At 42.6% G+C, this 20,296-nt stretch overlaps 1 protein-coding gene across 7 annotated transcripts in view; it reads right to left on the bottom strand.

The window, feature by feature from the left end:
- The window catches only part of anks1b (ankyrin repeat and sterile alpha motif domain containing 1B), a 253,213-nt gene that overhangs the window by 166,690 nt on the left and 66,227 nt on the right, over positions 1-20,296 (bottom strand). For all 7 annotated transcript variants that reach the window (XM_069519469.1, XM_069519470.1, XM_069519474.1 and 4 more), the window contains 2 exons: positions 16,673-16,804; positions 7,701-7,857 (listed from right to left, as the gene is read on the bottom strand). In XM_069519469.1, coding sequence (XP_069375570.1) covers positions 7,701-7,857; positions 16,673-16,804 — 289 coding nt within the window. The remainder of the gene's footprint in view (positions 1-7,700; positions 7,858-16,672; positions 16,805-20,296) is intronic.

Raw genomic sequence — 20,296 nt, 5'->3', positions numbered from 1 at the left:
GGGATTCAAAAGAGATGCGATAAAAAACATATAAATACTCGCAGGAGAGAGCAACATTAGAAGACACAACAGCCTATAATTTAATAACAGGACAATAAAATCAAGTTTGTAGTTCTTTTGCTGAAAGAGAGTTTTTTATTTCTATTTCTATTTTTTTACTTTGTTCCCCGGCATCATGAAGCTGCTGTCAAACAGAAAACTGATGCTCCTGAATTTCCATCTTCTGTCATATATTTATTCTAAGCTCCGCAGTCTGGCTGCAGAATGCCTTCAGGGAACGTGACACAGCTTCACATCATGCTCACACGACGTATGTGTGTCTTCATTTGTGTGCATGCGTGTGCGAACACAGACAGAGGTGCACGGTAGATTTTACATAAGGTTGAAGAACACACAGCTGCAGACACACACACACACACACACACACACACACACACACACACACACACACACACACACACACACACACACACACACACACACTTACACTCAATAAAGGAATCACATGGAGCTAAATCAATGATTACGTGTGGGTGTAAATAGATTAGATGAAAAATGAGAGAAGAAAAGAAAGATTCAACAGAGGGATATTTATAGAGATAGAGATTTTGTCCTATTGAGTAAATAAGCCTGTCAACTCTGAGACTCTGATGATGGATGTGAGATATGTGTGTGTGTGTGTGTTTCCTTCAGATCTGCCTACAGCTCACTCCTGGGACACACGTTTTTTGGCCGAATGGGATTTTTACTTAAGTTTGAGTGTGTATATACACAACACACACAGGATCATTTATATCTGATAACTGTAAGATAAAACCATAGAGTGTAAATAAAGATGGAAGACGAATGTGTTTATGACCTATACTGCAGACGTGTCGTCCATCTTTATATATAGTCTATGGGTATAACATAATGATGTGTTGAAGATAAATGTGTGTGAGACAGTGAGAATTAACTTCTGGGAAAAAGTGAAGCTTAGCGTGTTGCTACGAAGCGTGACAGAGCCTGGATTTTCACAAACCTTCCAGTGAACGTCCGAAGCCGTGCAGCTGCACAGCTGGTTACTGCGGACATGCAGCACTGTGCACAGGAGCGTGTGTGTGTGTGAGTGAATGCTTGGTGTGAGTGAGCGTTCGAATCAGCTGTCCCCCTCCTGTTCGCCTAACAAGACAAAAACTGTCAGTGTCAGACGTGTTCTGCAGCCTGTCAGTTCTGCCTTCATGCCACTGTGACGAGAAGCTTTTCATATGTTTACTGCATCTGTGTGTGTGTGTGTGTGTGTGTGTGTGTGTTCCTCTCACACGTCTTCTTTTAAGTCTAAGTGGCAAATTACAGCTGAGCACTTAGTGTAAATGGACTGCATTTACACAGCGCTTTACCCAACAAGTCGCATTCAGCCGTTCACACACACATGTTCATACAGCATCTGTACATGCTTTGACTTTTTTTTCTATCACCAATCATTCACACACAGACGGAGCAGCCATCAGGGAACAGCTGTCAGGGTTCATCATCTCAGCGTGCCAATTTGAGGAGCTGGGGATCGAACCACTGAACCCTGGCTGGTGGAAGACCCGCTCTCCCAATCCCTCAAAACACTGAGCAACTGTAAAAACAGAACGTAAGCGGGTTTGAAAGTTTAAAAAATAACCTATTGTGAGATTTTTCTCAGATGCTTTTCTTCAACAGTTAATAGTTAAGAGAATGACAGATCTAATCCATTACACATAAAAAAAGGTATTTTAATCCCATTTAAAGACCAAAACTTAATGAATTTATCATTTTAACAAGTACTTATATGAGTAGTAGTAGTATTTTAAGCTCATTTAACTGCAATTTTGTCCAGAAAACTGAAAGTTGAAGACATTGCACTGAGAGGATCTACACGGTAGTCCACAAAAGAAATACGAGCATATGATAATCAGTTCTCTACACTGATTTTCTGTGACGCTCTATTGCCTCTTACAACAAGTCACTGGGACTTGACCGGTTTAATCGAAAAGCTCAGGAGTTAGGACTTGATGCCATTAACCAGTCGAAGCCTCCAGCACCGACCGGAGTGGAATAAATGAGGCGAGACACAGCAGCGTCTCAGCTTTATACACTGGAGAGGACTGAGGGTGGAAGTTAATAATGGAGGGAGAGTAAAACTATAACATAGAGCTATATCAGAAATGTTCCAGGTATGCTGCATGTAAACCTGGGACCGGATCATTTGAGCTCGTATTTAATATTAAGATTGAAAACATCAAGATCCAGTAAATAAATATAAAATAAGTGAGAAGATGAATATCAAAGCTTCCCTGCTGCCATTAATGTGAAATCTGTGTGGTGACCTATTTTGTCATGAGAAACGTTTACTGAGCTACTGTATGTGGACTAAGTGTTTAAGAGGACACACACAGACACACACACAAAAAACACATGCAGAGAGACACAGATTTGCACTTTCAAGTTGCACACGTCAGCAGCAGCTTGTTTACCAGCCGAAGGACACAAGTGTGTGTTTATCTCCAGAGGAGTCGTTCCGTTCCGATAGAAGAGAAAACCCATTTTTGCTCTGACCACTTGGCTCCTCTCTGCTCTTTCTGTCTGCACCATACGTGACTGCAGGTTTCGCCGAAAGGGTCCGTTGACTGTTAGGCCTGTAAGACTGTGAGGCCCCCCCTTCTGATAAAGCTCAGTCTGCTCTGATTGGTCAGCTGACCCCACTCTATTGTGATTGGTTGACGACTGCAGGCGTGTGTAGCAAATGTTTTTATATGTGCATCTGTGTATCTTTGCTTTGAGAAGTGCTTTTTAAATAAAGATGTTATGATATTAGGTATCAGCCAGACTGCAGGTGTTTAAATACACAAAAAAACACAAAAAACCTACACAACACACTAGAGGAAGGAAAACTGAAGAAGAATCATGTCTTCTTCAAAGTAAAGTCAGCACTACAGGTGTTCAACATCGATAAAACTCAAATTAATCTCCTCTCATGAATAAAGAAAAACACATTTCTTGCTTCTCTCCGCTATCTGCCCTTCTAACAGTTGACGAGCAGATGCCGCACATTTTTTATCCCGGTCTGTACACATGTAGAACAAATGAGACGAGTCTGCCAGAAGAAAACAAAATGTATCTGCAGCGAAGTGTTGCAGCAGAAAAACGGTTCCCTCATTTGAAACAAATTAAATTCCATCAGAAAGGAATCCTTCCCCTGCGATGAGTATAATCCCGAGCTAATGTACAAAATGACTGCCTCAGGACTCATCACGTCGTGGGATTATGCACACAAGTCTGCACTCCGCACACTTTACATCACAAAGAAGAGGATTCCATTTATTCACTGTCATGTCAGAGGACATGTGGTGCAGTGGGAAGTCGTGTGTCAACATTCCCATGCAATCTTTCCTGAAAACAGAAGCCTCAAAAGTGGGACGAGGGGATGAAGCTCAGGAAATAGCTGGAGGAAGACAAAGAGGAGAGAATGAAAGTAGAATAAAAAGAAGTGAAGTAGGGGGAGTGAGATATCAAAGAAGCAGAGACGTGAAAATGCAGATGGTCGGGACGGAGGTGTCAGTAACGACGGGCTTCAGTGAGTTTTAGAGTCTCGGTCTCCTCAACCGACTGCAGCAGCCCACAGACGTACACATTTGTAATTGATTACGCTCATTCATTCCTGCATCATGAGAGCAGGAGATGTGTTTCGCTGACCCACAGGACTGCGTGAACAATGAAATTGCAGTCTGGCAGCGCAGGTATGAGACAACGAGTTCTGAATCATTATCTCGTTAAAAATCCTGATTTAATTCGGTCATTACATCAGGATAAGTGCAGCTAATGCAGCAGCGTGGCCCAACACCAGCAGAGAATCCATCAGGACCACAGAGAACCCCTGCAGAGCTGTCAGACACGTTTCAGCAGTTTGTTGCCACGACACAAACACCAGCGTCTTAATCATTCCAACATTTTCTTCATATTTATTAATTGCTTTTGTCAGCGCGGATGCATTTTTGCATTTACCCCAGAGTATCCTGTGTTTGTTGTTCTTAAAGGTGCTATACAAATAAAGTTATTAATACTAATTGGTTCAGTTTAGTTTTTTGAACTTGTGCGTTTATGTGCATTATGGGTATTTTTATAAATCATCCACAATATCATGAGACCTGATGACATCGAATGAGTCACTTCATCTACTGGGAAAACGTTGGAGCTCGGGAGGGGGCATGTGATAGGAGCCTGAAGGGCCAGCAAAGGTTACGTTATGACCCAATAACCAAGCGGGTGTGAGTGTCATTGTTTCTAAACATCTCAGTTTCTGCCCGTCCACACTATAACCCAGCCCCCTCATCTGAATCGTGTAAACTAAGCCCATATCTGACAATAAAAGTTTTTACAGGATTGGCAGCGAAGCATCACTCACAGGCGCTCCGTCGGAGTACGTCTCTCCATAAGCACGCTTGTTCCTGAGCACGCACTCGTCGGCCAAAGCTGCCACTTCAGCGACAGTTTTACTTTTCACTCACTGTTATTAAGAGCAATACACTCAGGTTCCGAATGTTTTAACTGCAGCGAATCAAGAGAACAAATATACAGAGGAAAATGAGGACTGAGCAAATGAAAGCAGCTAAACTCATATCATCAATAGTTAATTCACACCTGTATTCATCCATTTCATTTCCATCAAATGTGTATAATTCATATTGTATCAAGTCTGTCTCTGCTGTTCCCTTTTCTCTTCCCTCTCATCTCTATCCCTCTTTCTCCTCGTTCCTTCATCATCATCACCTTCCTCTCAGAGCCACATAATAAGACACTGACTCACACCCGTGGCCAATTAGCCTGACATATGACTGGACTCAAAGCAGGAATCCAGGATTTTCCCTCCTGCTGTGTCACAGATTCAGATTCATGTATCTGGCTTAGCCTGAGACGACCCTCTAACTCCGACGACTCAATGCATCATCTGCTCTTCTCTCCGTCTCAGACTCGTCTTTCGGTACTTCCCGTCTCTCTGCAACGAGACAGCACCTGCAGCCTGTGAGGCAAAATGCATTTCTAGTCATTTCTACAAATGACATGGAAATGTACAGACTTCCTCCTCACACCTCACTCACTCTCTTCTCCACTCTCCCTCTATGTCTCTCTTTCTCTCTCTCTCCAATTCAGCCAGGTAGCAGTGCTCAGAGAGCGGAGAACAAATATGACACCCACACAGTTCACCTACGTCAGGGGAGGAATTTATTCCAGAAGACACTTTGACATAGAGCAGCTAGCCCCGCAACGCACGCACGCACACGCACACACACACACACAGTCTCTCTCTCTCTCTCTCTGAAACACACACAGTCAGTGTATATTGACAGTTCATTTCTGCTCAATCCAACAGCCAATCACAGACGAGCTGTAATGGCCAAACGTGGGAAGAGACATGCATCAGCACGCACACACGCACACACACATGCGCATACACACACACAACACAACTCTACAGTGGCCTCACTCGCTCCTGTTGGGGAGGGGTTCGATGTGGAAGGAGGAGAGGGAGGGAGGAAGGGAAGGAGGGTGTCACTAGCAAGGCAGTTCCCATGGCAACATACAGGTGACTCACCAGCTGGTGATGCAGTTGCTGTGACAACCTGCAGTGTGTAGAATCGCTATGGGAGCAGAGTGAAGGGAAAGAACAGGCTGTGGGTGTTTGTTGTCGTGGGAGTGCGAGTGTGCGACGCTGCAGACCAAACAAGTGATGAGCAAACAGAATCGACTCGAGCGTCTGCGGCCGGAGGATTAGCTCACACTGCATCCAACACTGAAAACAGATTTGACGACAGCGTGACGGGCAGAGAAACAGTTGAATCAGGAATAAAGCGGTGAAAGTCTTCCAGTTATGAATCCATATTTAGACAGGATTTGTACTGCAGTATGAGGAGAGAAATGAAGTATTTGTCATCATCCTCCTGTGTAAATAGAGTCGTCTGTCTGACATTCAGCCACTGTCAGATAACAAGACGTGATGAGAATTCTACAAAAACAAAACTGAAAAAGAAAGTTCAATGACAAATGGAGGTTTAAAGACTACAGGGTTGCACAAAGGCTACGGTGATGATTTTAACAGTGTGTCGCCAGCGGCCAGTACGCATAATAAAATTCCATAACAACTAAATTAACATGGTAAATAAAAGAAGAATTACCTAAATCTTCAAGACTACAAACACAAGCAAGTGTCACACAGGTTGTGTGTCTGTGGCCCAGGCTCAGCCGGAGCCTCAGTTTGATAAATGATTCACTATATTAACTTTAAAGATAAAATATTGAGTAGTAAGCTTGTCGTGCTGCCGGAGCGGTTGATTAAAAATGTATCATCCACCTTAAAAGTGATATTCAGAAGAAAATATTGAGTCTTTATGGATGGAACTTAAAATAAAGTGGTTTATATTTAGAGGTTTGATACGAATACACTTGTGACGCTGATGTAAAATCCCTCACTGTCACATGAAATCAGGGCTTTACCCTGAGTGATGATGAGTCAAGTTGACTCACACTTCCTGATTCCACGCAGGAGGAGCAAATTATTTTTCTCCTGTTTGTAAATAATGTGAACTGATGAAAAAAACCTCAGTAACACTTGAAGAAATAAATACAAAGCGAACTGTGGAACAGACATAATTTCAAAAATACATGTATCACTCTCACCCACACTTTCCACACATGATTATTGCCATTGTCACCTGTGTTTATGTTGAACACACAATACGCTTGGTTTCAGCAGTGGGATTTTCATATGGACTCTTGTTTGTTAACACAGTAAACATGATCAGCCACAATATGTTCCCCTGTGAGTTTATTTTAAAGAGTCCAAAGCACGAGTATGAACATCCACAATAGATAAACTACAAGAAAGGAATTTCAAGAAAGTGGGGAAATTATTCGTATTTTTTGCCTAAAAAGATAAATAGTCTTGTCAAGCATGTTTTGCATTAGAAAAATCTCATTTAAACTTTGATTTAATAAGATATTCCAATTACTATTGAGCAACTTTCAACCAGTAACAAGCCTCATCGATGGATTAGAAATGATCCCAGCAGATGTTTTCTTTATCTTAAGCGTGAAGCAGAAGTTGTTCAGATAATTCAGAAAGCTGAGGGTGAAAGAGTGAAGCACCGTGATCAGGACCCAAAAAACTGGTCCAATTTCACAGAACGTAAACTCAACAACGTTTCTGTGCCACTCTGGATTTTGCGTGGTGAGTCGGCTCACAACAGTATGCTGACTAACTATATCAGTATCTGTGTTGAATGATGTCAGATTACTGGTTATATTTTCTTCTGCTTATTCAAGAACAGGTTGCAGAGGCAGCAGGCTGAGCAGAGCATTCCAGACATCCCTGTCTCCAGCTGCGCTTCCTGGGGGATCCTGAGGCCTTCTCAGGCCAGATGGGATGTGTGGTCCCTCCAGCGAGTTCTGGGTCTACTCCTGCTTCTCCTCCTCTCAGTTGGATGTGTGTGATTAAATACTGAGCTCGTATCTAGACCCTAATATACTTAAACACATCCACCCACACCCAACAGTGCTGCTGGGTATTGACAGAGGTTTATCAGATTTGGAAACCTTGAACGTGAGAGGGCATTTGCACCCAGTTGTACTTTTACGAGGGCCACCTCTATGTGTTAAGAAATCCAACTTCAGGTAACAAGTTTGAATCTTTGTCCTACCGTTGCGGGGCCCGCTGTTGAGCCGGTGGTTGATATCAAGCGAGCAGGGTTTGCGTGTAACGGCAGTCGTCACAGACTCGTACGGGTTGTCCTCGTCCTCGGGAAGGAAGACGTCCAGAGATGGTGATGTGATGATGTCTCCTGAAAACTTTGACTCCTGAAAGGACAGAGGGAAAACAGAGGAAGAGAAGTGTGAGAAACATTTATGTAATACATCCAGTAGTGATTGTGTTTGCAGGAAGCGGCAGGAAGTATTCATTGATCTAAACACAGACAGTTACAATTAATAATTTATCCTCTGACATAATGTAGAGAGAAACCCCAAAAACATTAAGCTCTGGTCACGGCCGTCGCTGCCACCGAGACACATCCCTTAGAAAACTGTTGAGATTAGTAAAGATTAGAGAAGAATCATTCAGTCTCATGTTGATTTGTTAGGGAAGTTCCTTTCATAAATAATAGATAGTCATCAAACTGCTGCAATTTGTGAAAAATCATTCCATTGTTGGGTTTTATGTGATTTCAAATGCTTAATGTGATAAGTGTCCACACTGCAAAGTCCTGTAAAGATTTTCAGATAGAGCCAAAAGGTTTTAATATCAATATATTAAGTTCCTAACTGATGAAAGAGGTGATTGTTAAAATCTATGCTTTGACAGAGCGATAGCTTCAGGGTCTCATCACATGGTGGGATTGGATTTTTGAGAGAAGCAAAACAGCTGCTGGGAAACGGCACAAAGTTCACTCAAAACTAACAACATCAGAAGCGAAAGACCTGATAAATTTATCAAAACAGATTCTATTTTGTCTCAGCAGGCAGCTGGAACTCTAAAAGATATAAATGAAGAGGCTCCTTTGCAGAGTATCAACCAGTGAGAGGAGATTTACAAAAATGTGAAAAAGTGACACAAAGTTCGCTAAACTAAGACAAAGTATTTTACTTTTTGTTCAACATGAAAGCATTGTCCTGAAGTCCAGCTGAAAAATAGCTTCATGCAGATTTTAATCACACAACCAATCAGAGAACCAGAGGTACATCAACTCCAGGGGGCAGCACCAGCAGAGAACAAGTTGGTGGTTTAACAGTTAGTTTACTTAGACCATCGACTGTAAATAAAGAGGAACGACATGACAGCTCCAAAAAGTGAAGCCAGATCATCTTGACTGCCCCCTAGTGGATTGCTGCAGTATAGGTCATAAAAAACACATCCTCCATGTTAGTGAATGGGACATATACCAAAATACCTCAATACTTCAATTAACACATCTTCAATCACTATTTGATTATAAACGGTTAAACGTCTGACCTTCTCCAGCTGCAGTGATATTGACAAAACTCGTCTTCATGACATAACTCATTAATACTGACGTCAAACAAGGTTAATGTCAACTTGTTAACTACAAATATTATTCAGGAGAAGAAACAGCTGCTCTTCTCCTGCGGATACGTGTCTCAACTAATCTGCTCGACCACCAATAAGCTGCACGGTTCTCTACAACCTCTCAGCGATGCGGAGAAGCAGCCTCACTGTGAATTCTGAGCAGCTGCAGGTCGAAGCTCACCTGACTTGACATCTGCAAGTATGTCTTTGTTACTGCGTCCTCAATCCACATCTCCTGCTTCTTCTCTCTCTCTCTCTTTTAACTGTCTTATCACGGCAAGACTCACATATATCATCTTTAGGAGAGGAAATAATACATCATCTTTACAAAAATAAATCAAGTCTACACACATTTTATGATACAGACGAGCCTCGTCATCTTAGCTGTAAACAAAATACAGCTGTAAATAGCTGTAAGCCCTAAATACAGAGGAAGAAAGTACCTCTTGTTATTCTTGTCATTAAACTTAATGAGAAGGGTACAATCACTTTTCTTTATGAATGCTGTTGCACTTTGTTTGTGCACTTTATTGTTAATCATCCTGAATAGAGAGTCTGCCAAATGCCTCTCACATGCATATTAAATGAAATATATCTCAAGGGGGATTTTTTGTTTGGAGACAATTAATTCATGTTACGCTGCCGTTACGTAGGAAAATCGATACGTCTGTTTCAAACGATGAAACTATCACTGACCTCATACTCAATGCGTCCTGTGTGTTGGCAAAAAGGATGTTGTTTTCGAACCCTTATGACAAAGGCATGTAACTGAGGCCTGATATTTTACCGTTTAGCGATTCAATTTATTACTGAGAACTATAAAAAAAACTAACACAAATAAAGACAAATATATTGAGACACAAATGCACATGTTTCACGGATCGTTTCTTCTGTAAAATAAGTTTCCAAACTGACAAACAATGCTCTTTGAAAAGTTTATGGGCCGATATGATTTTTTATGACCAACCCATTTATCGCTCTCGTTCTATTAAGAGATTATTTCTTTGGGACCTTTATATATTTTTTATAGAGTTCTCTCTTTCATTTGGGGAGAATTTCACACTGGTGAAAATGTTAAGCCCCAGAGGATTCGCAGACAGAAAGAAAGAGCCGGGGACCAAAAGGTTCCTTATCTGTGAGGCAGATACCCGGAGAGAGTGAAAAACAAGAGCGAGCGACGTGAAGCGAGGGAAAAGGTTACGGTGACGGGCGTCATTTCAGCCAGAGAGACAAAACATTTCTTTCCGGCGTCGCAGCCACTGGATGTCTGCCTTTTTTTCCCCCCATAATGCAACACTCTGTCATCTTTTCTGAAGTGTCACTTGGTAACCTGCCCCTGGTTGTGCCCTTTCTAATGGGATCAGTGGTAAACGTGTCACTATGGAGATAAGTTGTGGGTCTGGATATGCCTGCTCTCGACCCCACTCCAAATAGATTTTTCAGCCTCATTCAACAGCCATTACTCTTCCTGTCATCTGCTACTACATTACCCAGACTGCACCAGGCCATCAATCACACACTCAGAATGGATTAATCATTCGGGCTGATGGAGCGATCAGTCTCTTGATGATTTCTCTCGCTCACACCACACTTTAGTAAAAGCCTTCAACCAAACGCCACCTGTTTTTTTTCTGTCCCCATCAGCTCTCAATTAGACGGCCATTACAGGCTAATGGAGACCCAGTCGGTCTTTCATGCCCTCACTCTGCAGGAGGTCCGGGCCCGGCTGACACTGATGTGATGTGACAGCCTGGTTATGGCTGATGGAAAGGCAGAGGGCACCGTGATAGAGTCCTGAAGACCTGCTGCGAGTTTACTGCTGCTTTCAGGCACAAAAGAATTCTGCTCAGAATTATAAACTCATCTGACAGCTCAGATTTAAGGTGCAATGAATCATCTTCCCGTCAATTCTAAAACTCAAGTATAACTAATACAAAAGTAAGGACAGCATGTTCTCTGAGTTACCACACTGTATTCTCCACTGTGTGGAAGTCAGATTTCTGCAAGAACATGATTTATTAAATGTCACGTAAACAAGAAACCTGATTTTCACATCTAACACATTTCATTTGACTGTTCATGCCCGTCCAGACAGAAACACAGGCCTGGAGGTTCAAGCAGCGTTTCCTATCTCCTCTACTGTACTGAGCGTAGCAACATGAAAACCATTTCCATGTGTTTCTAATTAATCCTTTAACAACCAGTGAAGTGGCAAGTTCCAAACATGCCTGTGTGGAATGGGCTGTCTGTTCTGTCCGTGGAGATGCGAAAGTGACCAGCAATAATTTAGCTGACTACTATCTGGAATAACCAGATAGTAGTCAGACTCTGTGGTTGATAATGTTGGTGAATCAAGCACTTGATTGAAACTTTAAATAGTCATTCACTTGGTGATAACTTTTAACGAGTTAGTGAAAATGAAAGTAAAGTCAATTCGAAGGAATGAAATGATGCAGGAGATGATTTAGAAAAGTGCCTGAAATTATCTGTAAAAGAACAGAGAGGTGAGGAATCTCAAGCTCTTGCTATTTTTCCTCGCCACTTCTACCTCTTATCTCGCTCATCTCGAGATGACAAACGCTCTCTCATCATCTGTCATTACTCCTGTTTCTCTAAATCTCCACCAGAATTGCCACGGGAAGAGCCAGAGAGGGAAAGAAACCATTGTGGCGCCAGAAAAGGAATAAGGGAGGAAGGGGAGAAAAGAGGTAGATGAACAGATGCCAGGATACAACTCCACACTTACTTCAGAGTTGGTGTCAGCGGATCTCGAGGAGACGTGCGCAAGCCAAGAGTGACAGAGCGGGAAGGGGAAAATGAGTCGGCAGTTAGGAGAGGAAGCAGAGGAAGTGGGAGTGCAGTGCAACTCGGAGCAGAGATTTCCTCAAACTCGAAAAAAAAATAGGAAAAACTAAAATTTGAAATCGAGCACAGTAAACATGCTTGATTTCTCACACACAAGACAATTCAGCTGCTCCGAAAAGGGATCAACCAGCTGGAATTTAACTATTCGTCCACAGTGAAGCCTGGGAACAAGTCCACGAACGTGGAGATGGAATTAATCCAGAAGTGTGACAACAGGTTTAGCTACCTGATCTTCTGACGGTATCCTCGCTCCGCGTCCTTCACGGCCCCGGAGAGGTCAGAAGGCTTCAGAAAAGTGCAAGAATAGGCTTCATGCTGTGCGACGTGAGCAGTCTCTCTCTCTCTCCGACAAACAAACACACTCATTCACTTCCCTCCCTCCACCCTCCGCCCTGGTCTCTATCTTTCAGGGCAGAGATAGCACACAGAGAAACTTGTGTCTGAACTGCACAGGAAGAGAGGAGACAAACAGAGGCCTCCTCTGGCCACTAATTAGCAGGTCGTACGCAGCTCCCGTCCAACTGCAGAGGCCAGATTAAACGTTTTATGTGTGTGTGTGTGTGTGTGTGTGTGTGTGTGTGTGTGTGTGTGTGTGTGTGTGTGTGTGTGTGTGTGTGACAGCGCCTGCACATGTGACCCAAGGATGTATGTAGCGCTGTGTGATTATATCTGTGTAATAATGCACCGCTGGGTTTGAACATACTGTCTGCTGTGACCATGATCATGAGTTTGTGTGTTTTCTTCCTTGTCTGGATAAGAGCTGGACGTGTGTGCCTGTGTTATATACAGTGAGTGTGAGTGTGTGTGCTGATAACACAAATAGGAAATATGCCGTCCGTGTGGTCACATCTGAGGAACTTCTATCTTAATCCTGTGACTCCCTCTTCCCTCCGTCTGCCTCCTCAGCTCCGTACTGTAAAAATCTCAACTCCGTACACTGCGGAATGAGTTCATAGGCCATCAGATATGAATAGAGGCTATAATTTGCTGGCATTTCCTCATGGAGGCTATTTGATTAGAGAGAAAAAGGGGGGGGGGGGGATACCAGAGAGGACAATGGACCCTCTGAGGGCCTCGCCGAGGGGAGGTGCAGTCAAAAGAGGACAGAAGTGGAGAGACACACACTGACCAAAAAGACAGATTGCCGTAACTAACTCAAGCTAATATGCAATAAAATGTGGGCTCCGTCCCAGAGCGAGTTACAGATATTAATATCAGTCTCATGCTGTGCATTGATTAACCCAGGTCCTTGTGACGCCTGAGGCTCCAAACAAGAGTCCACAGACATGTTCGCTGCTCTGTACGTTTAGCGGAGCTGTGGTATCGATACGACCAATCACGAGTCAGCGTCAGCAGTCAATCATGATGTTTCACCGCGTTTTTAAAACATCAAGCAACTAATTAAAATGTCACTAATCATCAGTGTTATAATAACTACCTAAAATGCTTAAATGTAATGACGCGTACTCAAGGTTTTGGATTAAATAAAAGTGAAACTGCTTTAAGGATGTTGGGTGTTCACTTTCACTTTGGACGGAGCGAGGCCAGCAGCTCCCTCGACTCTGGTCCAAGAGAGGAAATAAGTTTATCCCAGAATGTTGAACTCCTTTAATTCTATTATAAAATCACATGATGTGAGTGTTTGGGTCCAATACGTGGATAAGTGAAAAAAAAAAACTATTCTTGTCATATATGCATTCAAATTCCAAAACTCTCCAAAACAGAGAGACGAAGGGAGCCGAGTGAAAGTGGGGAACAGAAGAGATAGAAAGAAAAGAGAGATGGTGAGACCGAGGCTGGTCGGAGCGGTGAGGAGGGCCCCCCCCCCCACACACTAAACAATTTGATTTCCCTCCATTACTGGCTAATCCTTCGGAAATCAGCGAGCTGAGCCACCCGTGGGACACCAACAGTCGCTCCTCGGGAAAATAACACCCTTCACATTCCCCACGGTCGCTGTATTTAACAGAGCTCAAACTGCGGCTCTCCTCTGGCTCCACGCTTCATCCCAACAGACACCGGAACCAGCCATGGTGAGTGGCTGCTGACGGAGCGCCGCCGTCTCACTGAAACCTTCCCTGTGTTTAACTGCAGCCGCAACAAACGGGGAGGAAGCTTCAGATGCTGTGAGGGAATAGTTTGATCTTGTACATATGTAAGATTCAAGGACTAAATACATTTTAAAGTAAATGTACTGTTGTGATTTGTGTCATTTTCACATTAAAACCACAGCAGATCAGTTTGAGCTGATTTAGATTCTTAAAAAGCAGCTATAGAATATTTATAGTACTAGTATAGTAGTTTTATGATGCAGTTTTCTGGATAGTTGGACTTGTAATATGAAGATAAATGAAAAAAGGTCAGTAAGAGGAACCTGTCCAATGTCTGTCCCAGAGGTATTAATGAAAGTCTCTGGCGTTAAACATCAGCCATAGATACACATCTCACTCTCTTCCAGAGAAAACTTGAAAGTTTGAACATTCTGTGATAAAAACCCAACCTGTTAAATATATAAAACTAAAAACCTCATGTTCTCACTCAGTCCTTCACTCACAGGCGCTCAAAGCTGCTCTCCTCTAATCTCTGCCCCCTTGATCTTCCTTAACATCGACAACAGCCCTCGTGGGTTTATGATCATAACCTGCATCAGACCTTCTCCCCCTCATCTGCTTAAAACTCTTGCCGCGGCCAAGACCATTAAAGGTCAGCAGCTACCTACTCAAGAAAGAATAACAGCTGGAGGAGGAGGGAGGACGAACAGGGACGTCTGAGAGAGAGTGTGGAGAGAGAGAGAGAGAGAGAGAGAGAGAGAGAGAGAGAGAGACGGAGGAACAGAGGAGTAAATGGAAAATGCTGATGTGTCTGTGTGATGCACCTGTGCTGACGGTGATGGAGATTTGTCAATCGTGGACATCCCACGCCTGACATCTCATGAATTTCTGTGTTGCCTGGCAACGCTGAGGGCCCCTGCTTATCTGCGTCTTGTTCTTGCGTTTGTTTTATTATCTTTCTCTCAAGGTCTCCGCCAGCGAGATGTGAAATTGTTTTTTAAAAGTCAGCACGGCTGAGGAAACCTCCTTCACACAAACTCTGGCGTAAGATGGCGTCCACATGGCAACGGTGGGAGGAAGACGTTGACGTTGATGAAAATTCAAAGACTGAACGTCCTTATTCAGGCATGTGGTAAAAAGCTGAGGGGCTACGTGCTTTGCAGGATCAACAGGTTTTGTTAGTGTTGCTTTAAGGCTTTCAAAGTTTTGAAAGTTGGAGTCTTTTCTTTGTGACTTCTTAGAGTCAGTCCACTTCTTTGACTGACAGTCCTGAGTGACAGCTGCACAACCAAGACACTCAGCGTTCGGGCAATCGATTCAAAGGTTAACACTCGTCTGCAGGAATATAAAGTGAAAGATAAATGAGGCAGGGAGCGAGGTGACCATGGGATAGAGTGGGATGATAGAAAACAAGCGAAAGAAGAATTCATTCTTGCGGGATGAGAAGCTGAAAGAGGAAAAATGTTCCACGCACGCTTCCATCTTTACAATAACTGTGTTTACTCACAGTTACAGAGGGCAAATCAACATGGTGCTAACTTCATTATCAATTGCTCTTCCTCTCACACTCGTACACACTCATATCCTGTCTCAAACACACACACACACACACACACACACAGGTGCGAACCTCTCCAGGATGAGTGCCAGTTGAGCCGGCGGGCTGCCAGTGTTCAAGACAGAGGGTCTGTTGTGTTGTCAAATGTTCGGCTGTTGGAGCCAACACACGTTGCAATGCTAAACACTCATCTGCACATACATAACTACACTTAAACACACAGCACGAGGGGGTGAGGGGGCAGTCGGAGAGGAAGGAAGGAAGTAAAATAAAAGGATGGAGGAGGAACACTAGGGGCAGAGTTTGGATTTAAGCTGTTAATAAGCACCTGTTACACACCGGCAGTGAAGGTAAGCAGCATTTAAATATACAAAATGAAACAGTAAGTAACTTTTGAGGCTTTTTAATTTTTCTCTTTTTGTTGGTAAATGACAAATGCTGGTTGGTTTTATGTTTTACTGTCAAATCAATATGGAGAAAGCCCTAATAAAGTCTAATACCTCCATTGCAATTACGGTTTCCACTTACACTGTGAAATGCTGTCAGTGCTGCACATGCATGATGCTGCGAGGACAACTGTGTGCACACAGAGATGACATGAATAAATATATCAAATATTAACTTTCTAAGTCATTTCTGACAGGTCTTTCTCTCTCACCCCCTCTCGAATAAGTCACATTTTTCATCCACCAAAAAATCTATATAAAGAAAAATGTTATGCCTCCTTAAAGGACAGAGGAAGAGGAAGATACAACGTCGACATAACGAACAGGAGAACACTGAGCGGAGTATCCAGCGCTGCCAACAGAGCCAGTCTCCGTAGTGATGGCTCATTCACTCCGTTCCCACGGTAACCAGTTAAAGTATTCACTCAGAACAATGGCAGCATCACTAACCTGTAATTTCACTGTAGTGATTCAGTGTGTGTGTGTGTGTGTTTGTGTGTGTGTGTTACTCTCCAATCATGTGACACATGTATATGTTGATTATGAAGTGAACTAAATGCAGTGAAAATAATCTGTGTGTGTGTGTGTGTGTGTGTGTGTGTGTGTGTGTGTGTGTGTGTGTGTGTGTGTGTGTGTGTGTGTGTGTGTGTGTGTGTGTGTGTGTGTGTACCTGTGAGAGGCTGGAGAAGCCCAGATTGCGGCAGCCGTTGCAGGGCGTCAGGGCCTCCCAGAATCCAGTGGGGCCGCAGCTTCTTTCGGCCTCATCTTCCTCCAGGGCTGGAGCAAGAGGCAGGGTCGGCGGCTGTGAGGTGAAATATCGAGGATAGATTGATTCCCATAGAAAAACAAACATTGTGTAACAATGTGAAGGTCAAAGGTCAAAAGAACAATGCGCTTTACAATCATAGTCTGTATCATTATCATTAACAAAGAGCTTAAAAGAGAAACCATATATTCAAGATATTCATTTCCAAGAAGCAAAACGAAACTCTGCAGTTTGAGTATTCTTCCTAAAAACAAGAGTTTCATTCTCAGCCTCAATCTCCCTTTTTTATATTTTACACAAGCAGCAACTGACACAGCACTTAATACAAGTAGAAACGTGTCTGCTACTGTAAATAACACAAAGAAAAGAGTTGATCCGAAATAAGGAGGCGCAGAAACAGAAAAACGACTTTAACTGACACACACACACACACACACTCTTCGGCTCCCAGGAGGCATGTGTGTGTATGAACCCTCTGGCATGAGGGTCAGGAGGCGTCAGATCCAGCCCACCCGATACGAGCAGAGGACGCAGGTCACAGCAGATTATAGACAGAGCAGCATCACCGCATTGTCTGATCTCTACAAGCAACAGCAGGAGGAGCAAAGAGACCGAGGGAGGTCTGATGAAAAGAGGGTGAGGAGGACGTGGTGTCAAAGGAGGGACGACTGCTCAGGCAGGAAGAATGTTGGGAGTAATAAAGATGGAGGGAGAGACAGATGGGAAGAGGAAAAGATCAGCAGCGAGACTTGAGACGGGAGCAACGAAATGAGGCTGAAACCAAAAGGTCACCAATCGCTCCAGATTCCAAGCGGCCTCCTGCAACAGTGGAATATTGATTGATGTAGAGGGGACTGCAGTCTGGGCACGCACGCACACGCACGCACGCACACACTGAACTGTATGCATGAACAATAGATCCATCCTCTCGTCACAGAACAAAAGAACATCAGCCAGTGTTCGATAGAAAGGACTCCATTATTCACGACTGAGGACTGAATAACTGATCAATATGACATTTGTCATCTCTCCCTTAAAAGGACAGATTTTTTTTATCATAAATTCTTTGTCCTGAACTGATTCTACAGTAATACACTGTATATTCAGGAGTCAGAACTTTTAAACGTAAGATATGTGACCTCGACCTCTCGGGGGTCTTTTCCTTCACCCGGGGATGTTACAGTAGAGAAAGAAAAAAAACCACCGGGAAATTGAATAAAAGGGAACTAATTAAATGTTCTGTTGAGTTAAATCAAATTTCTCTGGGTTGGAACATTTTTGGAAACTTTTTAGATAATTTAGTCAACAAAATATGTAACATGGTTCTTGTCGTTTTTAGACATTTTAATTCAGAATTTCTATTTATTAATTCTTTAAATTTGACAAATTTTGACAGTCAAACCTCAAAACTCAGTTTAACTAAAGTTTACTATAAATATGGTTCTCTCGTGACAACACAGCTTCGTTTTCACTTATTAGAAATAAAAGGTAAATGTGAATGGAGAAAAAATGTAAATAAGCAATTCAGTAAGAACCAAAATCCATTAAAAAGCAAAAAAAGCAATAATTGGTGATAATGATTTAAAAAAATGATATTCTATATAGGTCTGACATTAAATATTCCAGACGACAGATATTCTCAATCAATTAAGGATTAACCAGGTAATGACTTTTCCTCTAATATTTCCTGAAGGGTTATTTTATCTTGACAACAGTTGACAGAACATAATTAGATAAAACTGTTAATTTGCCTTTTAACTTTTGATTGATATCAGCTCTTCTATATTTGCTCAGCGCTAATTGGCAAACGTCAGCATGATGGATAAAGAGTGAACCTCTTAAATATTCCATGCTATCTATCAGTTTGTTAGCCTCGTCCCTGCGAGCATGTTTAGCATGTCAGTGTTCACATGCGGCCTAAAGCAAAGCAGCATCACAGCTGCAGAGGTTCTGGACAAAAGTCTCGTTTCATGTTTGAATATTTTTAAAAACCAAATGAGGGAGCATTTATTTTTCTTGACTAACATTAGAAACTGCTGCTTCAGAGACGTTAACACAAGTTTCAGTTCGAAGAAGAGGGTAAACGTCTCCAGTAGGGAATCAAAACATCAACTGAGAAGAAAAGATGCCAAACATTCACAATTCAAGCTTTTCAATTATGACTTTTTCCATTTTCTTTTTCTATATTGCTGCAGCCCTTGGATTATAGAACCAACCTGTTCATTATTTCACTATTTCCTGAGACACATCAACTATAAAAATAAAAGCAGAAGCTGGATATTTTAATTAAAGTGGCACTAATCTGAATTTGCAGTTGTGTTTCAAATACATGTAAAAGCAGAATTAATATTTAAAACAAATTACCACAGTCAATAAACCAGCGACACCAGCTTTCAGAAACATTTACTGTCCAACACTAATGAGCACATGTACTGTATATTTACTCTTTAGAATATTTGCATTACTACTCTGTTTATACACTGCATTCTTCCTGTGTGTGTGTGTGTGTGTGTGTGTGTGTGTGTGTGTGTGTGTGTGTGTGTGTGTGTGTGTGGAGACAGCGAGCGGGCTGTCCTGGGCTTCTACATGTTTTATTCATGTGTAATAGACACTTCGAATCACATACTAATGGCTCCGGCCACATGCACAGACAGCAGCCTGGGGCCTCTTACACACACAGACACTGTGAATGTCAGTAATAGAATACAAAGTGGTACTTATAGAAAGAGAGAGAGTGGGACACAAGATGGATTGAGATAATTACAGCTTAAGTGAGCAAAGGTGCGTGCGTGTGTCCCACGTACACGTGTGTGAGCCTCTGCACGTCTGACCGCTCGCTGCACTGTACGCAAACATTCTTCATATGCTTCCATATTGACATTCTTATGGAAATGGAAAACATAATGAGTTATTGGTCAACTAGTGGAGGTGTGTGTGTGTGTGTGTGTGTGTGTGTGTGTGTGTGTGTGTGTGTGTGTTGTAAATGCTCAGGTGGGAGGTCAGTGTGATGGATGACCTCAGTGTCTCTGACTTGTTGGACGGTGGATTTGATAAAGCCCGCAGCCCGGTCGTGTGGTCACGCTGCACTGGTTGTTGGAAATAACCTGCAGCTGTGACTCGGTCCTCGGCCTGAACACCGATATGAATCAGCTGTTTGTCCCAAAATGGGCTTTAAATAAATAAAGCTCTGATCAGTTTCCCTCTGTGAGTGCGGAGACGAGAGTAGGCACCACGAACAGGATTTCAAATTAGAAGTCTGCAGGCTTCAAACACAAACAATAATTACAATTCTACACAGATTCATGCAAACAACAAACAGCAGCAGTTGTGTTTCAGCAACAACAAGTGAATACTGACAGAGGAAGCCAGCTCGGTGGCATCAGATTATCAGACACTGCCCTCTGTTGTCAAGATGGATGAAGTACAAGTATCTGTTAATATGTATTTATTAAAGGAACACACACACACACACACACACACACACACTAATATTTTACTTTTTTTAAATGATCTCAGTGATTGACTCAT

This window comes from Paralichthys olivaceus, chromosome 23 (assembly GCF_024713975.1).
Source record: "Paralichthys olivaceus isolate ysfri-2021 chromosome 23, ASM2471397v2, whole genome shotgun sequence".
Lineage (NCBI taxonomy): Eukaryota > Metazoa > Chordata > Actinopteri > Pleuronectiformes > Paralichthyidae > Paralichthys > Paralichthys olivaceus.
This window is presented reverse-complemented; position numbering and strand designations above follow the sequence as displayed.